Source organism: Pongo abelii, chromosome 2, assembly GCF_028885655.2.
Source record: "Pongo abelii isolate AG06213 chromosome 2, NHGRI_mPonAbe1-v2.0_pri, whole genome shotgun sequence".
Classification (NCBI taxonomy): Eukaryota; Metazoa; Chordata; class Mammalia; order Primates; family Hominidae; genus Pongo; species Pongo abelii.
In genome coordinates this window covers 8,623,918-8,643,743 of record NC_085928.1, presented here as the reverse complement: position 1 = coordinate 8,643,743, position 19,826 = coordinate 8,623,918, and the positions used below count along the sequence as shown (strand labels likewise).

The following is a 19,826-nucleotide window of genomic DNA, read 5'->3' as shown; positions in this document are numbered from 1 at the left end:
ACTTTGGGAGGCTAAGATGGACGGATCACAAGGTCAGGAGATTGTGACCATCCTGGCTAACATGGTGAAACTCCGTCTCTACTAAAAATACAAAAAATTAGCCGGGTGTGTTGGCCGGCGCCTGTAGTCCCAGCTACTCGGAGGCTGAGGCAGGAGAATGGCGTGAACCCAGGAGGCGTAGCTTGCAGTGAGCCAAGATCGCGCCACTGCACTCCAGCCTGAGCGACAGAGCGAGACTCCGTCTCAAAAAAAAAAAAAACAACAACAACAAAAAAAAAAAAAAAAAAAAATTGGTCAAGAATTTAACTTTTTTTTGAGACAGAGTTTCACTCTTGTTGCCCAGGATGGAGTGCAATGGCGTGATCTTGGCTCACCGCAACCTCAAGCAATTCTCCTGCCTCAGCCTCCTCAGTAACTGGGATTAGAGGCATGTGCCACCACACCCGACTAATTTTCGTATTTTTAGTAGAGACAGAGTTTCGCTGTGTTGGCCAGGCTGGTCTTGAACTCCTGACCTCAGGTGACCCGCCCACCTCGGCCTCCCAAAGTGCTGGGATTACAGGCATGAGCCACCACGCCCGGCCAAGAAACATATTTTTTTTTTTTTTTTTTTTTGAGACAGAGTCTCACTCTGTCGCCCAGGCTGGAGTGCAGTGGCGCGATCTCTGCATACTGCAACCTCCGCCTCCCAGGTTCACGCCATTCTCCTGCCTCAGCCTCCTGAGTAGCTGGGACTACAGGCGCCAGCCACCACGCCTGGCTAATTTTTTATATTTTTAGTAGAGACAGGGTTTCACTGTGTTAGCCAGGATGGTCTCGATCTCCTGACCTCGTGATCTGCCCACATCGGCCTCCCAAAGTGCTGGGATTACAGGCATGAGCCACTGCGCCTGGCCAAGAATTTAACATTCTTAAAGCTAGTGGTGGGTGAGCTGAATGCATTTTAACTGTTTGTGTCATTGCCATGCAGTGGCACCATCTCAGATGATAAAGAGGGTATCCCATAATGGCAATGTTCCCTGGATCAGACCTCCTCCAAGTGGCTAAAGGGACATTTGTACCTGGTTTTCTCCTTCCTTCTTTCTCCTTTCATCTTTTTCTTTCTACACTTGCCATTATTAAAATATAAACCTACAACATTATCAGACAAGTTTTCTTCTTTTTGGGGGGGTAGGGGTATGGGGGAAACAGCGTCTTCCTCTGTTGCCCAGGCTGGAGTGCAGCGGTACAATCACGGCTCACTGCCGCCTCAAATCTCCAGGGCTCAAGTCATACTCCCAACTCAGCCTCTTGTACTCGATCACAGGCCTGGGACCACAGACGTGCATTACTACATCCAGCTAATTTTTTTATTTTTTGTAGAGGTCTTATTATGTTACCCAGGCTGGTCTTGAACTCCTGGGCTCAAGCAAATGATACTCCTGCCTTGGCCTCCCAAAGTGATGGGATTACAGGTAAGCGCCACCACTCTCGGCCCCAAATTTTCTTTATGTGGTGATGCCAAGGCTAGTGCTGAAAATGTGCCAAGTGAAAAAACACCATTAAAGCCAGATGCCAACCACAATACCTTGTGTCTTTCATACAGAGAGGTGCTGGCTACAAAATATTACAAAATTAAAAGTAGGATTGTGAGGTTCCGTGTTATAATGGTGAGCACTCTGGACTCTGAAAATTAAAAGTAGGAATAAAGCAGAATCGGCTACAGCAGTCATAAACTTCAGTGCTCTGGCTGGTGCTGACTGCTGGCTGGAAAGGCTCCTCCATAAACAGCCCTCTGCACTCACCTGGTGACCAAAGAAAACACAGGCACCCACTCTCTCCTCCCAGAATCTCAAAATGTCATAAACACGGGCAAATGAGCACCTCCACTCCCACTGCTTCTGTTGATGGCACTGGTCTCACACTTGAGGATCTGACTCAAAATATAGGGGTCAGCACCTCAGGCACCCCAACTCACACCTCTACTGCTAGCCCCCGACCAGACCCAGCCATCCCCTAGAGGATCAGATTGGCTTCCTCCCTGGTCTGTTTCTAGTCCCCCCAGCACAACCCCTACCCTCACCCCATCTGCTGCTAGAAGGGACCTTACAAAGGCATCCCCTGCCCAAGCAAGTTCAGTGCCAAGTCCCAGACGCTCAGGAACACGCACACGTTTAAGGTTCCTCTTCTCCCAACATCATCTCCCCTCAGCCCCTCATCTGACTTCCCAGCCCCTCAAACACACCGGTTTTTTAGACTTCTACCCTGGCCCAGCTAGAGAACTGTGAACAACTCTGCCCTCTCCACGGCTCATTTTGTAGGAAAGGAAATCCAGGCTCAGGAACTGCATGACCTGCTAAAAGCCCCCAGGAGTTGCAGCAGAGAAGCAGGACTCAGAGTGCCAGGCCAGCCCTCCACAGACACTGCCTTCTGCATCCTTTTGGGTGGAGCAGGCGGGCAGCAAGTGAGATGCCAGAAGGAGCTGGGTGGCGCTGCCCCTCCCCCTGGATCCCTCTGCTTGCTAGTCAGCTGGGTGCTGGGCCAGGCCTGATGTCCATCCAGGCCGGTTCCTACTTTTAGTGCTACGCAGTGAGCAGGGTGAGGAGCCCCAGCTCGGGTCCAGATCCTGCCAGTGTTTCAGGGAATGGGGTGGCCATGCGCAGGACTGCAGGGCAAGTGCAGGGCACGAGGAGAAAGGTTTTCATTTCTTGTTTATAAATTGCCCAAGGGCAGGTGGGGTCAGCCGGTTGGGGATGCAGTGGGAGGAGGTCCAGGAGGCCTGGGTGGGGATGCTATGACTAGTCTTAAAGCAAAACAGGAGAGAGGTGGTGTGTTTTAGACACCGGAGGACAGGCAGTGTGAGGGAAGAAGGAAGTTGATGGAAACAAGACTATGAAAAAGTAGCTTTTCGGGAAACCACAGGCAGAGCCAAAGCTAATATAAACCATTCAGCAGATTTTATTAACCAAACAAAGCCTCCTGAGACTGGTTCTGTCACCTCGGAGCCACAAACTGGGAAAAGATGACCACACCCACCCAGCCAGCTTCCCCCACCCCCAGCTGTTTCCAGGCCTGGGACTGTAGCCCTGCTGAGACCTTGTCCCACATCTAGGACCCTCTAGGGCCTTTGGGCACAGACAAGTAGCAAGGGCCTCTGCCAGGAACACCTAGAGGATGTCCAGATTGGTGCTTCTCCACTCTCAGTCTGTTTCCTCAAATGTGGAATCCTAATCCCTGGCCAGTTTGCATCCGGCAGAGCCCTGAAGAGACCCCAGGAGGGGAGTGCTTTGTGCACTGAAGGCCTAGAACAGGGCACTGGAGGAGGAAGGCCCAGAGCCCTGGCTCTCAAGACAGGCCTGGCTCCAAGCACCTGCCATCCTTCCCAGGGAGAAGGAAGGCCTGATGTCTGGATTCCCCATTCTCTTCTGAATGCCAGGAAGCACCAGAGTGCGCGTGTGCCCCTTGGAAGACAAACCCACAACCAGGCCTGTCTGAGCCCGGCCATCCGCACGCTCCCCAGAGGCTCAGACCTGGGTCAGTCTGTCCCTAGGGCCCTCTGAGGCCTCTGCCCAAACCACAGGACTGCCCAGACCCCAGAGCGAACTGAGACAGCACAGGTCCACTCCTTGACTTCAAAGTATGGAAGGTGAGGCTGGGCCCAGAGGGTCTTGCTCAAGGCCCCCACGATGTTCACTCCTGAGCTCCCACCTGCAGGCCCAAGCTGGGTGCTGGGTCCCAGAGGCGAGTCTGCCTTGCTGCCTCCAAGGGCTCCCAAAGCTTCAACCTGGACACCTCTCCTCCCTGCACGCATTTGCCTCCGGGCTTGACTGAGGGCTGGGATTGGCCAGCCCAGCCCTCAGGGAAGCCAGGAGGCAGGGGGGCCCCTTCCCCATCCTCACCTACACCCTGGCTACTCCCATCCCCACCAAGCCCACCCACTTCCTGCCAGGGCCTCTGCCCCGGCCTCCTCCTGACCTGGTCCTGCCTGGGCCTCTCCTTGTGGCCGCACGGAGCATCCTCAAGCAAGTTCCATAGCCACTAGCTCCCAACTCCCTCACTCAGACCTTTTCCACAGTCCTTGTGGCCCTCGGGCTCCTTAGAGTGGGCCCAGCACTGGCCACTCTCCCGACTTGGCCACACACAGCCACACACGGCTCTGCCACCCCAAGTCTGAGCTGCTCCCCACAGACCAACCATCCCAGGCCTCCTGCTGTGTGATGGGCTTCTCCAAGCCGAGTTCCTCCTAGTCCCAAACAGCCTGAGCTGGAGCCCCAGGCCCCAGGAACAGCCATCTGGCCCTGACCCTGAGCTCCCAGATACTCCCATGACCCTGCAGAGGGCAGGAGGCCAGGCCCCATCTTGCCCAGGGGCTGCAGCCGCTGACCATGGTTCCCTACTAGAGAGCTAAGCCCCAGTTCAGAGGAAGCTCTGGACTCAGCTCATGTCCACTGTGTGCTTTCAGCAGGCCACAGTGTGGCCCACTGCCAAGGAGCCCTGTCTACAGCTGTGGCCACGGATGCCACGGTGGGTCGGCTCACTCCCACCTAGACTCCTGGGATCTGGTCCTGTCTTTGCCACACTTGGGGCTGGGGCTTCAGGGACTCCCTTGCAGGAAGGCAGTGCCCCTCAGTGACTGGCCACATCCTAATGTCACTGTCACCTCAGAGCCGTCAGCCCAGGGAACAAGCTGAAGACATGGAGGTTTCCCTTTCTTATAAAAATCTTTAATAAAAATAGGTTTCTGCAGAATGGGTTATAAAACAGGAGTAGCAAACTCAAATTCCTGCCACCCAGGCAGGAGCGAGTGGAGCAGGTGGAGGGGGGCTAACAGAGAGCCCAGAGCAGCGACCAACACAGAGGGACCTGGTCATTGACTTGTGGGTTGCGTGCTCAGGGCTGACATATCATCTCTTTTTTTTGCGGGGGGGGGACAGAGTCTCACTCTGTCGCCAGGCTGGAGTGCAGTGGCACGATCTCGGCTCACTTCAACCTCCACCTCCCAGGTTCAAGTGATTCTCCTGCCTCAGCCTCCCAAGCAGCTGGGACTACAGGTGCATGCCACTACGCCCAGCTAATTTTTTTGTATTTTTAGTAGACATGGGGTTTCACCATGTTGGTCAGGATGGTCTTGATCTCTTGGCCTCGTGACCCGCCCGCCTCGGCCTCCCAAAGTGCTGGGGTTACAGGTGTGAGCCACTGTGCCTCGCCACATCATCTCATTTTTTAAGAGATGTGTCTTTTAGAAAATTTGCATTTTTTAAAATTATACTTTGGTCTGCAAAAAATTGCATTTTTAAATGTTTGCCACTAATTGATTCTTCTCCCCTCAAAATCGCAGTGCAAGTCAAAATAAGCCACAGGCAGCCAGTTCGCAACCTGTTGTATACACTCCACAATAAAAATAAATGGATCCACACAGTAGCAAAATATGTGTACAAAACCTACCAGGAAGACCAGGGACAGACCCCTACCCTCCGGTCAACATGAGACGAGAGGGAAGGAAGGCTGAGAATGGGGCAGGAGCCCTTGCAGCACCAGCCTGCCTGTCTGCAGCCCTGGGTCCTGAGGTACCACTCAGGGATGGAAGAACTCCAAGGAGAGCCCCAGCTGGGTCCTAATACCCCAGGAGCCTTCTGGCTTCTTCACTTTGGGCCTGCAGGGTCTCGCTTGCATACTTCTGGAGGAGTTCCATTTTCTTCCTTCGCACCAGTGCCTCCTCAATCTGTGGAAATTAAGAGTGCAGGGCTCACTCCTCAGCAAAGCCCTCCAACCCCTGCCAGACCCAGCCAGGAGGAAGTCCCCGTGGGAGAAGTCCATCGAGGAGTCTGATTTAAATACGCAGAATAGTCTCCAAGAGTCCTAACTCCCTCCCATTGGAAACATTTGAACAAAAGAATGGCCTAGAGCAGAGGGTCCTGCCCTTTTTGGACCCCACACCCTGAGCATAATGACAGGTGTCATGTGGTCAAGACCCTGAGCTGCCCTGATGGGTAGGAAGGACAATGAAAACCCACTATAGTGCTCTGTGCAGTCTGCTTTAGAGAAGCCCCCGGCACCCAGGCAGCTCTTAGCTGTGGTCCTACCTCTTGCTGCGAGGGAACGGGGACATGAGCAATGAACTTCTGCTGGCCGTCATCCCCTCCTTTCTCCTGGCTGCCTTCCTCGTCCGACTACAAACAGAACAAGCGAAAAGTCCATCAGTAGGCGCCCAGCTAGATAAATGCTGGCAACTCTATAAAACACACTACTCTGCAACTATTTAAAATTAAAAAAAAAACTAAGAAAGTTCTATACTTATAGAAAGACACTTGAGCCACAAGAGTAAGTAAAAAAAGCCATAGAACATGGTGTATATTATGCTACCTTTTGTCTAAGGAGGAAATAAGAATAGAAATTACTGACGGCAGTGAGAACAAGGTAGATGAGGGACAGGGTGAGGAAAGAGAATCTTTGTGGAATATCTTTATATACTTTTTCACTTTTGAACCTTGTGAATGTATCACTATTTTTAAAAATTTAAATGTAAAAGAATGCACCATGTATAGAAAAATAATCAACTCAGAGGTTGCCTATGAGTCAATACAAATTTCTAATAACAAAGAAAACAACACGGACTTGGAAAGAGAGAAGGGGTCTTGTGGCGAGTCGGGAGTCCACTGTTTGCTGGGCTCTGGCAGACACCGTGCACGACCCATTCCCTGACTGGCTCCCAGTGGGGATGGCTTCAAAATCCTCTTCAGGAACCTCTCATCCACTGGCACTTGGAGAAACTGGTTGTATCTAACACTAAACAGATACCTACCCTGATCTGGCGGTTCCACTCCTCAGCATGTACTCAAGAGAAACACTGCACGGGAACAAGAAAATTCCCAGCAACCCTATCTGCCAAAACCCCAAGCTGGACACAACACAAATACCCACAAACATTAGACACAAAAGAGTACACACAACTCCACATATGTAACGTTCAGACACAAGTGAAACATATAGATCACGAGAGGTCAGGAGGGTGACCCCTGAGGCAGTGGTGAGCTTCTGGCATTGTGGTCCTGTTCTGTTTCTTCACTGGTATTTGCTATATGTGTGTGTTCACCCTGTGAAAATCCAGTGACCTACACATTTAGCAGGTGTGTACTTTTCTGTATATGGAACAACACTCAGCAGTGAAAAGGAATGAACTATTGAACTCAACAACCAGAGGGATGGCAAGGGCATCATGTTGAGTGTCAAGGCCATCGCTAAAGGTGACCCACAGCATGATCCCATTTATAAAACATTCTGAAATGACAAAATCAGAGATGGAGAACAGGTTAGGGATCAGCTAGGAGAAGAGATGGTGAGGACAGGGAGGTGTGAACTGTGAAGGGGTGGCACCAGGGATCTTTGTAGTAAGGGGACAGTTCCCAGGCTGGAGTGCAGTGGTGCAATCACAGCTCACTGTAATCTGAACCCCCTGAGCTCAAGCAATTCTCACACCTCAGCCTCCTGAGTAGCTGGGACTATAAGCATGTCCAACCACACCCAGCTAATTGTTTCTATTTTTGGTAGAAACAGGGCCTCATTGTGTTGCCAGACTGGTCTTGAACTCCTGAGTTCAAGCAATCCTCCCACCTCAGCCTCCCAAAGTATTAGGATTACAGGCGTGACCACCACCCCCGGCCAGTTCTGTATCTGGATTGTCATGATGGCCACATGGATCTCCACACATGGAGACAAATGACACAGAACTCCACACACTCATTATGCCAATGTCAACCTCCCAGTTTTACTACTGTGCTAGAACTACATGAGATACAACCACTGCGGGGAACTGGGTGAAGCATACACAGGATCTCTCTGTACTCTTTGCAACTTCCTATATCGCTATAATTATTTGAAAAGAAAAAAAAAAATTCTGCTGTGGGTTTCCACTGCTCTTCCCCACAACACCAGCTCCCCATCAGCCTCCACTCACACCCAGCACCCAATCTCTGCACTCCAGCACACTGGGCTGTCCTTTGTCTCTCACACTCATCACAGGATCTCTCAGCACATGATGCGCCCCTGCTGGGAGCCCTCTCCCCTCATCTCCTCCTTCCTTGGTTAAGTTCGCTGGATCGTCCTAATCTCAGCTGAGGGGTTAGCTTCCCAGCAGAGTGTCTGCAGGCTGTCCCTGCACCAGGCTCTATTGAGGTTCTGTTGCTCACTGTCTCTCTTACTGGACTGCCTCCGCCTGGACTATGAGCTACACTTCAAGCCTCTGTACCACCATGTCCCTGCACCTGGAATGGGGCTGGCTCACAGGAGCCATGAATTAAACACCTGCTGAGAGAGCAAATGAATATTTGTACCTAGAGGAAATCCTCCTAAGGCATGCTGCCATCCTGCTTCAGACCTGCACTGAACCCCAGTGCTGGCCCAGCTGGACATTAGCAGGAACGTCAGGCCTGTTATATCCCGTGTGACATTAAGTTACTAAACCTGAGCCTGCTTCTTCACCAGTGGTGTCTCAGCAAGCTCCTCATGTGGAACCTGAGCCATCATCCATGTGTGGGTGATCCCCTCCCTTCTCTCAGTCCAGCACATCAGATCCACCTAGACCTGTGCAGGCAGCAAGGACTCCAAATATAGGGCCCTGCAGAAGAGCTCTGCCTGGGAGGCAGAGATTTCAAATGCTGAGTTTTCCTTGTTTCAGAATACCTCTTTAAATGCAGTGAAGTTTTGGTAGTGTTTCATAGAAAAAAATAAAAGGTGTAGCACAGACAGAGATATGTCAAGATTACTTACATGGTGGCTATAATAAAAAGTAATAAGTAAGATATATAATGAGTATTTCCTACAGATCAGAAAATATGCAAAAGATCAGAAAATATGCAAAAGGTCTGAAAATATGCAAAGATTCCCCAACCATGACCCTCTGAGAAAGTTTCTTCTCTGCTCTGCGTTTCTTTCCATGTGTAAGACGGGGGTGTTAGGGCTGGGCGCAATGGTTCACGCCTGTCATCCCAGCACTTTGGGAGGCCAAGGCGGGTGGATCACGAGGTCAGGAGTTCCAGACCTGCCTGGCCAATATGGTGAAACCCCGTCTCTACTAAAAATACAAAAATTAGCCAGGCGTGGTGGCACTCGCCTGTAGTCCCAGCTACTTGGGAGGTTGAGGCAGAAGAATTGCTTGAACCCGGGAGGCAGAGGTTGCAGTAAGCCAAGATCGTGCCACTGCACTCCAGCCTGGGCAACAGAGCCAGACTCCGTCTCAAAAAAAATAAAAAAGATGGGGGTGTTAGACTACAGAAGAGCGACTGCCACTGCCACGTGAACAGAAGTGATCAGGTCATGGGCTAAAGCTCATGGCTTCCTCTGTGTTTATCAATCTAATTCTAGTGTATGCAGGAGGGCCTGTCTTTAAGAAGGAAAGAAGGAAGCCCTGGTGTAAACCACGGCCGGCAGGGCAATCTCATGGCTGCTGCCTCCTGAAACCCTCCTGTAATCTCACAAGTGTTTTCACAGCCATCCTGCAGGTGAGCAAGCTGGGCTGTGAACCCTGACTGTGTTTGGGAGCCAAGCTTCCTCCCTGCCACACTTCATGGCTTGGAGCAGATGGCAGTGAGTGCCAGAAGGGGCCAACCCCAATACCTCCTCCTCGGTGACTGCATAGATGTTGATCTCTTCCTCCTCTTCCTCCTCCTCTTCCTTTTCTCCTCTTGCCAGCCGAGCCTCTCTCTCTGCTTTCCACTTTTCCACTAACTCAGCTCTGACTGAACACAAGAGAGGGTAGGTGCTATTTATTTCAGTCTCTAAATTAGCTTTCAACACTATGCAGGGAAAGGCCAACACTATGCAGGGAAAGTCTAGACATCCCCTCTAGAAAGGGACACCCTTCATTCTGCCCCCATGGGTGGAAATGGATGTGAGGCATGGTAGTCCTACAACAGCTCTGGCCTTCAGTCACTACAAAACAGCTTTTTAGGGAACATTCCCAAATCCTCCCCACTTCCATAACCTGAGTGGCTTCCCAACATGTCCAAATGAAAACAGAGAAGACAGGGGCAGAGCATGCTAGAAAGCAGCTCCAGCTCCAGACCACTTGCTTCCAAAGTCCTGGCTTGATGTGTCACATGGGCACTGGTATTAGCACGAATCCAGATGGTGACCTCCTAGCAGACAGGGACCGGTCAGACGTGGCTCTCATGGCTTCCCCAACCTGTTACCTCTGGCCCACACAGCTTTGACTGCCTCACAGGGGTCAGGGAATTAGCAGACCATCAGGCCTGAAGACCATTAGCAACAAAGAAAACTCCCTTCTGGCATAAAGCACTATTGAAAATCCTGTTTTCAAAGGAGACAACAGAAAACAGATGCCATCTATTATGAAATGAAATGCCCAGAGACCTACGTTTCTTTTCATATTCCTGTTCCAAAGGCACAATAACACCATCATCTTCATCTAGGTAACCATAGTACTCAAAATCGATTGCCTTCATGAGCTCAGCACGTGTCTTTCTGGGAGGAGGAAGAGCTATAAGAAACAGAAATGGAGCTGAGTTTCCAAGTCATAATCACACTCCAGCGAAGCTGTCTCCTGATGCAACGCTATACACACACGTGGCACGTATGTTCATGAAAATACCGGGTGGGCGCGGTGGCTCACACCTGTAATCCTAGCACTTTGGGAGGCCCAGGCAGGTGGCTCACGAGGTCAGGAGTTCCAGACCAGCCTGACCAACATGGTGAAACCCCGTCTCTACTAAAAATACAAAAATTAGCCAGGCGTGGTGGTGCGCACCTGCAATCCCAGCTACTCAGGCTGTGGCAGGAGAATCGCTTGAACCTGGGAGGCAGAGTTTGCAGTGAGCCGAGATCACGCCACTGCACTCCAGCCTGGGCGACAAAGCAAGACTCCATCACACAAAAAAAGAAAATAACATGCATAGACACTTTTCTATACTATTCATGGGATTATTTAAGTGGTAGAGCCCTTTTTAAAATCAGTACTTGGACCCATTAATCCATTTAAAAGCAATCTACCTAAGTAAAAAACAAAACCAGGCCGGGCGTGGTGGCTCATGCCTGTAATCCTAGCACTTTGGGAGGCCAAGGCGGGAGAATCACCAGGTCAGCAGTTCGAGACCAGCGTGGCCAACATGGTGAAACCCCATCTCTACTAAAAATATAAAAATTAGCCAGGCATGGTCGTGGGGGCCCCTGTAATCCCAGCTACTCCGGAGGCTGAGGCAGGAGAATCGCCTGAACCCAGGGAACAGAGGTTGCAGTGAGCCAAGACTGCGCCACTGCACTCCAGCCTGGGTGACAGAGCGAGACTCCGTCTCAAAAAAAAAAAAAAAACCAAACACAAGATAGCAAAAAGCTTCATGGACAGATATATGCATCACAGTATTATTTATATAATAGAGAAAACTTGGGAATAACCTAGGATTGTAAATTGCAGAATATGTATGGGATGGGATATCCTGCAGCCCCTGTAATGCTATTTCACAAAGTATTTTAATAACACAGGAACTGTCATAATGTTTAATGAAAAAGCATGACAGGAAATGTAAGTAAATAAAAAAGACAAAAGAAACTATAAACAAACAAAAAAGATACATGAGAAAGCCCTAAAGAAGATATTTTCAGACTAGGACTACAATCCGGAATATTTAAGTAATTCTTTTTTTTTTTGAGATGGAATTTCACTCTTGTTGTCCAGGCTGGAGTGCAATGGCATGATCTTGGCTCACTGCAACCTCTGCATCCTGGGTTCAAGCGATTCTCCTGCGTCAGCCTCCCGAGCAGCTGGGATTACAGGCACCCGCCACCACACCCAGCTAATTTTTGTATTTTTAGTAGAGATGGGGTTTCACCATGTTGGCCAGGCAAGTCTCCAACTCCTGACCTCGGGTGATCCACCCGCTTAGGCTTCCCAAAGTGCTAAGATTATAGGTGTGAGCCACTGCACCCAGCTAAGTAATTATTAAAAATGAAAAACAAAATGACAACCAACCAGATTGGTCAAAGAATAAAAGCTGGCCAGGCGCAGTGACTCATGCCTGTAATCCCAGCATTTTTTTTTTTTTTGAGACGGAGTCTCACTCTTGTTGCCCAGGCTGGAGTGCAATGGCGCAATCTCAGCTCACCGCAACCTCCACCTCCCAGGTTCAAGCAATTCTCCTGCCTCAGCCTCCCGAGTAGCTGGGATTACAGGCACGCGCCACCACGCCCAGCTAATTTTGTATTTTCTTCTTCTTCTTCTTTTTTTTTTTTTTTTAAGACAGAGCCTCACTCTGTCACCCAGGCTGGAGTGCAATGGCGCGATCTCAGCTTACTGCAAGCTCCACCTCCCGGGTTCACGCCATTCTCCTGCCTTAGCCTCCCAAGTAGCTGGGATTACAGGCACCTGCCACCATGCCCAGCTAATTTTGTATTTTCTTCTTCTTCTTTTTTATTATTTATTTATTTTTTTTAGACAGAGCCTTGCTCTGTTGCCCAGGCTGGAGTGCAATGGCACGATCTCAGCTCACTGCAAGCTCCGCCTCCTGGGTTCACGCCATTCTCCTGCCTCAGCCTCCGAAGTAGCTGGGATTACAGGTGCCCGCCACCATGCCCAGCTAATTTTTTGTATTTTTTTTTTAGCAGAGACGGGGTTTCACCATGTTAGCCAGGATGGTCTTGATCTCCTGACCTTGTGATCCGCCCGCCTCAGCCTCCCAAAGTGCTGGGATTACAGGCGTGAGCCACCGCGCCTGGCCTAAAAAAATAAAAAAATTTTTTAAGGCCGGAAAGGAACATACCAAACAGATAATAATGGTTATCAGTTACCTCTAGGAGGGGCACTGGGATGAGCGTAGAGGTAAGAGGACTTTAACTCTATCTGTACTATTTGAATTATAACCAGTAAAATTCGCTTACTCATTTTCTTTCTAAAACAAAAATCTTTTCAATAGATGACAAAAAAGGAAAAATAAATTAAAAAACCCAAAAATCTATCACTGGAATAAGCAAAAATACATTTAGAAAAATGTAAATGCAAAAAACCTAACATACAGAGCATAATCACAATATAGGAGCCGCCCCAATACAACCCTTTAGAAACTGGAAGGAACAGCCAGGCGAGGTGGCTCACTCCTGTAATCCCAGCGCTTTGGGAGGCCGAGGTGGGCAGATCATGACATCAAGAGTTTGAGACCGGCCGGGAGCAGTGGCTCACACCTGTAATCCCAGCATTTTGGGAGGCCGAGGCGGGCGGATCACGAGATCAGGAGATCGAGACCATCCTGGCTAACACGGTGAAACCCTGGCTCTACTAAAAAAATACAAAAACTTTGCCAGGCATGGTGGCGGGCGCCTATAGTCCCAGCTACTCGGGAGGCTGAGGCAGAAGAATGGCGTGAACCTGGGAGGCAGAGCTTGCAGCAGTGAGCCGAGATCGCATCACTGCACTCCAGCCTGGGCAACAGAGCAAGACTCCATCTCAAAAAAAAAGAGCTCGAGACCACCCTGGCGCCAACATAGTGAAACCCCGTCTCTACTAAAAATACAAATTAGTACTGGTCACGGTGGCTCACGCCTGTAATCCCCGCACTTTGGGAAGCTGAGGCACGTGGATCACGAGGTCAGGAGATCGAGACCATCCTGACTAACATGGTGAAACCCCGTCTCTACTAAAAAAAAAAAAAAAAAAAAAAAAATTAGCTGGGCATGGTGGCAGACGCCTGTAATCCCAGCTACTCAGGAGGCTGAGGCAGGAGAATGGTGTAAACCCGGGAGGTGGAGCTTGCAGTGAGCCAAGATTGGGCCACTGTACTCCAGCCTTGGCGACAGAGCAAGACTCCGTCTCAAAAAAAAAAAAAAAATACAAATTAGCTGGGCATGGTGGCATGCGCCTGTAGTCCCAGCTACTTGGGAGGCTGAGGCAGGAGAATTGCTTGAACCCAGGAGGCAGAGGTTGCAGTGAGCCGAGATCGCACAACTACACTCCAGCCTGCGCAACAGAGCAAGACTCCATCTCAAAAAAGAAAGAAAGAAAGAAAGAAAGAAAGAAACTGGAGGGAACAATGCCCTAATGTATTAACAATCATCACATACAAGGTGTGAAAATGTGAGTGGTTTTTTCTGATTTTCTGTATTTTATAACTTCTTTTTTTTGTTTGAGATGGAGTCCTGCTCCGCTGCCCAGGGGAGCGCAGTGGGACGATCTCGGCTCACTGCAACCTCTGCCTCCCAGGTTCAAGTGATTCTCCTGCCTCAGCCTCCTGAGTTGCTGGGATTACAGGTGCCTGCCATATGCCCAGCTAATTTTTTTTGTATTTTTAGTAGAGACAGGGTTTCACCATGTTGGCTAGGCTGGTCTCGAACTCCTGACCTTGTGATTCTCCTGCCTCAGCCTCCCAAAGTGCTGGGATTACAGGCATGAGCCACTGTGCCTGGCTATAACTCCTCTGTAGTAAAAAATATATTCCTTCATAATTAATGGCACAATATTTAAACTCTGAATTATTTTTAAGTGATGGTAGTGCCCTATGTAAAACTAGTTTTGGAATAATGAATTTTAAAACAAGCAGCATTTAATAAAAATAGAACTATATATTTTTTTAAATAGAAAAGCTAACTAGAAGGAGATATAACAAAACGCTAATAATGGTGAAAATACTGGCATCATTCTTCTCTGCCTCTCATACTTTTTCCTATGAAGTGTTGACTACCTTTCTAAAATACAAAATCAAAACAGACTAAAACTCCAGACTAACAGTTTCAAATTATATTCAGGAGGTTTGGCTGAAAGGAGGAGGAAAGGTGGGTGTGCCCTATTTGGATTCACACAAAGTAGCTCCACTTTTCTCCTTTTTTTTTTTGAGATGGAGTTTCGCTCTTGTTGTCCAGGCTGGAGTGCAATGGCATGATCTCGGCTCACCGCAACCTCCACCCCTCAGATTCAAGCAATTCTCCTGTCTCAGTCTCCTGAGTAGCTGGGAGTACAGGCATGCACCACCATGCCCAGCTAATTTTGTATGTTTAGTGGAGACGGGGTTTCTCCATGTTGGTCAAGCTGGTCTCTAACTCCCTACCTCAGGTGATCCGCCCATCTCAGCCTCCCAAAGTGCTGGGATTACAGGCATGAGCCACGGTGCTGGGCCTCACTTTTGTCCATTTTTACATGTTAGGGTTTGGCCCAAGATTTTATTTGTTCTTTGGTTATCATTTGTTCAACTAATAAGTAACTGAAACATGAACCTGATTCAATGAACTTCAGAGCCTGCCCCAATCGTTCTGGGAAACTTCAAGTAGGGAAACTCCTTGTCCAGACTGACAGATTAGCACCTGCCAAAGGCAGAATCCTGCACCAGCCAATCCTGGGTGCACTTTCCAGACCCAATTGTATGGCATGGGCCTATGATTCTATCCCAGTTCTTAAGAATTCTCAGTTAAAATCTGGGAACAATAATTCCTACACTATAAGGCTGTTATGCAACTAAGAAAAAAAAGTAAGAGCAGTTAGCATATAGCATATCTACTCTTATGATTATTACCAATGAAAGGCTAAAACTGTCACAAACTTAGTTACTTACGTTCTTTTTCAAACAGCTCTCTAACACCAGGCAAATCTTTTGCTGCTCCAAAGTACTTGTAACCTCGGTTTCCTGGGACTTCTTTTCCTTCATGATCCAGCATTTTAGGGCCGACTTTCTTATTGTGAAGAAAAAAGAGAAAATGGATCTGTTAGTTAGTTAGTTATTATTTATTTATTTATTTGAGGCGGAGTCTCGCTCTGTTGCCCAGGCTGGAGTGCAGTAGCACAATCTCACTGCAACCTCCGCCTCCTAGGTTCAAGCGATTCTCCTGCCTCAGCCTCCTGAGTAGCTGGGATTACAGGTGCGTGCCACCATGCCTGGCTAATTTTTGTATTTTTAGTAGAGACGGGGTTTCACCATGTTGGTCAGGATGGTCTTGAACTCCTGACCTCATGATCCGCCCACCTCAGCCTCCCAAAGTGCTGGGATTACAGGTGTGAGCCACTGAGCCTGGCGGATCTGATCTTTAAACCCACTATTTCCATGTCTGCAAATATATTTTAAGATAATAGCCGGATGCAGTGGCTCACACCTGTAATCCTAGCACTTTGGGAGGCCAAGGTAGGCGATCACTTCAGCTTAGGAGTTCAAGACAGCCTGGGCAACATGGCAAAACTGTGTCTCTACTAAATATAAAAAAATTAGCTGGGTGTGGTGAGACACGCCTGTAATCCCAGCTACTCAGGAGACTGGGGCAGGAAGAATTGCTTGAACCTGGGAGGTGGAGATTGCAGTGAGCCAAGATCGTGCCACTCTACTCCAGCCAGGGTGACAGAGTGAGACTCTGTCTCAAAAATAAAATAAATAAATAAATATATAAATAAAAAACACTTATGGGCTGGGCATGGTGGCTCACACCTGTAATCCCAGCACTCTGGGACACCGAGGCGGGAAGATCACTTGAGGCCAGGAGTTCACAACCAGCCTGGGCAACATGGCGAAACCCTGTCTCTACAAAAAAATGCAAAAATTAGCCAGGCATGGTGACACACACCTATCGCGCCACTGCATTCCAGCCTGGGTGACAGAGCAAGACCCTGTCTCAAAAAAAAAAAATAAAACTAGGCCGGGCGCAGTGGCTCACGCCTGTAATCTCAGCACTTTGGGAGGCCGAGGCGGGCGGATCAGGAGGTCAGGAGATCGAGACCATCCTGGATAACACGGTGAAACCCCGTCTCTACTATAAATACAAAAAACTAGCCAGGCATGGTGGTGGGCGCCTGTAGTCCCAGCTACTTGGGAGGCTAAGGCAGGAGAATGGCATGAACCTGGGAAGCGGAGCTTGCAGTGAGCTGAGATCACGCCACTGCACTCCAGCCTGGGCGACAGAGCAAGACTCCGTCTCAAAAAAATAAAATAAAATAATTTAAAAATAAATAAATAAATAAATAAAGATAAAAAACACTTACGATGCTAAGTGACAAAACCTTTAAAAAGATTACAAACAACCTATATGACAATCAGTGGAAAAAAAATGAAATACATCCAGAAGATACAACTATATCTATTAAAACTGATGATTTGCTGGGTGCGGTGGCTCACATGTGTAATCCCAGCACTTTGGGAGACCAAGGCGGGAAGATCATCTGAGGTCAAGAGTTCAAGACCAGCCCGGCCAACATGGTAAAATCCCACCTCTACTAAAAATACAAAAATTAGCAGGGTATGGTGGCACACATCTGTAATCCCAGCTACTTGGGAGTCTGGAGCACAAGAATCACTTGCTGGAGCACAAGAATCACTTGCTGGAGCACAAGAATCACTTGAACCTCGGAGGCGGAGTTAGGGTGAGCTGAGATCGTGCGCCACTGCACTCCAGCTTGGACGACAGAGTGAGACTCTGTCTCGAAAAAAAAAAAAAAAAAAGACGATTTGACAACTACATGTAGTATGTGACCCCGGATCAGGTCCTGTACTGCAGGGGAAATGCTACCAAGGACATTATTGGGAAAACTGATGAAATGCCACATGGATTCAATTATTGTAGCCAAGTTAAATTTCTTAAACTTGATAGCTCTACCATGGTTACATAAGAGAATATTCTTCTTCTTAGGAAATACACATATATTAAAGGGTAAAGAAGCATGATGTATTGTAACCTACCTTTCAAGTGGTTCACAAAAAATAAATCTCAAGGTACACAAAGAAAATAAAGCAAATACAAGCAAAATGTTAAATACCAGTAAATCTGTATAAACAGTATATAAAAGTTCTCTGTATATTTTTGCAATGTGCTTTGAGTTAAAAAACATTTTTTAAAATCATACAATTTGGCTGAGCACAGCGGCTCATGCCTGTAATCCCAGTACTTTGGGAGGCTGAGGCAGGATGACTGATAGACTCCAGGAGCTCAAGACCAGCCTGGACAACATAATGGGACACCATTTCTACAAAAAATTTAAAAATTAGCTGGGCATGGCTAGGCACGGTAGCTCACACCTATAATCCCAGCACTTTGGGGAGCCAAGGCAGGTGGATCACCTGAGGTAGGGAGTTCGAGACCAGCCTGGCCAACATGGTGAAACCCTGTCTCTACTAAAAATACAAAAATTAGCTGGGCGTGGTGGTAGGCACCTGTAATCCCAGCTACTCTGGAGGCTGAGGCATGAGAATTGCTTGAACCCAGGCAGGGGAGGTTGCAGTGAGTCGAAATCACACTCCTGCACTCCAGCCTGGGTGACAGAGCGAGACTCCGTCTCAAAAAAAAAAAATTAGCTGAGCATGGTGGCACACACCTGTCATCTCAGCTGCTCGGGAGGCTGAGGTAAAAGGATTACTTGCACCTGGAGTCAAGGCTGCAGTGAGCCATGATCGTGCCACTGCACTCCAGCCTGGGGTGACAGAGTAAGATCTTGTCTCAAAAACTAAGAGGCTGGGTGCAGTGGCTCACATCTGTGATTCCAGCACTTTGGGAGACCAAGGCGGACAGATCACCAGAGGTCAGGAGTTCGAGACCAGCCTGGCCAACATGGTCAAACCCCAACTCTACTAAAATATAAAAATTAGCCAGGTGTGGTGGCACACACCTGTAATCTCAGCTGCTCTGGAGGCTGGGGCACAAGAATTGCTTGAACCCAGGAGGCAGAGGTTGCAGTGAGCCAAGATCATACCACTGCACTCCAGCCTGGGTGATGAAGCGAGACTCTGTCTCAAAAAAAAAAAAAAAAAAAAAAAAAAAACTAAACTAGAATAAAACAATTTAATATACATATCTATCATATGATTATTTATTGACATGAAACTGTATTCCTTATACAGTTTAGAGAATAAAGCACATAGTTAGAATATTAATGAATTTCTATAATGTATATACTAATATGTATTTTTTATATTTTATAATTTTTATATTTTTTCTCTGCACAAAAATATGTACTGTTTATATAATGAAAGCTACCATTTTGAAAAGAAAAACAAAATCCAGAACCAAAATTGCACATACAATGAGTATGGTTTCAATTATGACATTCATACAAAAACAACAGAAGGAAAAAAAAAGATAAAGAGCATATTCAAGTGGCTGCACTTATGTAATGGGATTGTGACTGAGTGTTGTTCTACTTCTTCGTACTTTTCTGAACTTAGTGATAATATATTACTTTTCTATGTAGAAAATAAAAATAAAATTATTAAGCATTAAAAATCTCTGGAAGAAATATATAAAAATATTAATAGTGTTGAATTTGGGTGGTGGAACTTAACATTTCACATACGAATTTTTTCATACCTGAGACTACTTTTCTAGGTGGATTAATGAGCTGCTTTTAAGCCGCCTCACAGGAAAAATAAAATCTCCACCACACAACCGCTGAAGAGGTCAGGCAAGTGCTCACTCTGGCAGGACATATACTAAAATCGGAATGATAGAGAAGATTGGCATATAAAAATAAAAAACAACAAAAATAAAATAAATGAAAAGAAAAAAAGAAGTTAGGCAAGACACCCAAGAGAAGTCTCCTAGTGCGGTGCCCGGACACAAAAGGTGCTTCAGAAATGGGAATGCCTTTCCTCTTCTGCAGTGGGAAGGCTGAACACTCCATTTGTATGTACTAGGGTAAGAATTATGGTTATGTGTTAGACTTTCTCAAAGGTGAAAAGATCAACACGTAGAAAAACTGCATGTGTTTCTTATATAACACGTTATAGTCCATTGATTACATACTGTTTCCAGTGATCTGAGGTAGGTCTCATCACAAAAGTGTGAATGAATTAGGCTCTGGGGCGGGAGTTTTCAAAACCAAGACCCATTAGTGCGTCATGAAATCAGTTAAGCAGGTCACAAACATCAAATTTTTAAAAACCAAA

At 47.7% G+C, this 19,826-nt stretch overlaps 1 protein-coding gene across 1 annotated transcript in view; it reads right to left on the bottom strand.

The window, feature by feature from the left end:
- Positions 1-4,681: 4,681 nt before the first annotated feature.
- The window catches only part of ISY1 (ISY1 splicing factor homolog), a 31,482-nt gene continuing 16,337 nt past the window's right edge, over positions 4,682-19,826 (bottom strand). Inside the window, exons 7-11 of the mRNA XM_002813154.6 lie at positions 15,522-15,639; positions 10,352-10,474; positions 9,592-9,713; positions 6,063-6,149; positions 4,682-5,701 (exon numbers count right to left, since the gene is read on the bottom strand). Coding sequence (XP_002813200.1) covers positions 5,594-5,701; positions 6,063-6,149; positions 9,592-9,713; positions 10,352-10,474; positions 15,522-15,639 — 558 coding nt within the window. The 3' untranslated portion in view covers positions 4,682-5,593. The remainder of the gene's footprint in view (positions 5,702-6,062; positions 6,150-9,591; positions 9,714-10,351; positions 10,475-15,521; positions 15,640-19,826) is intronic.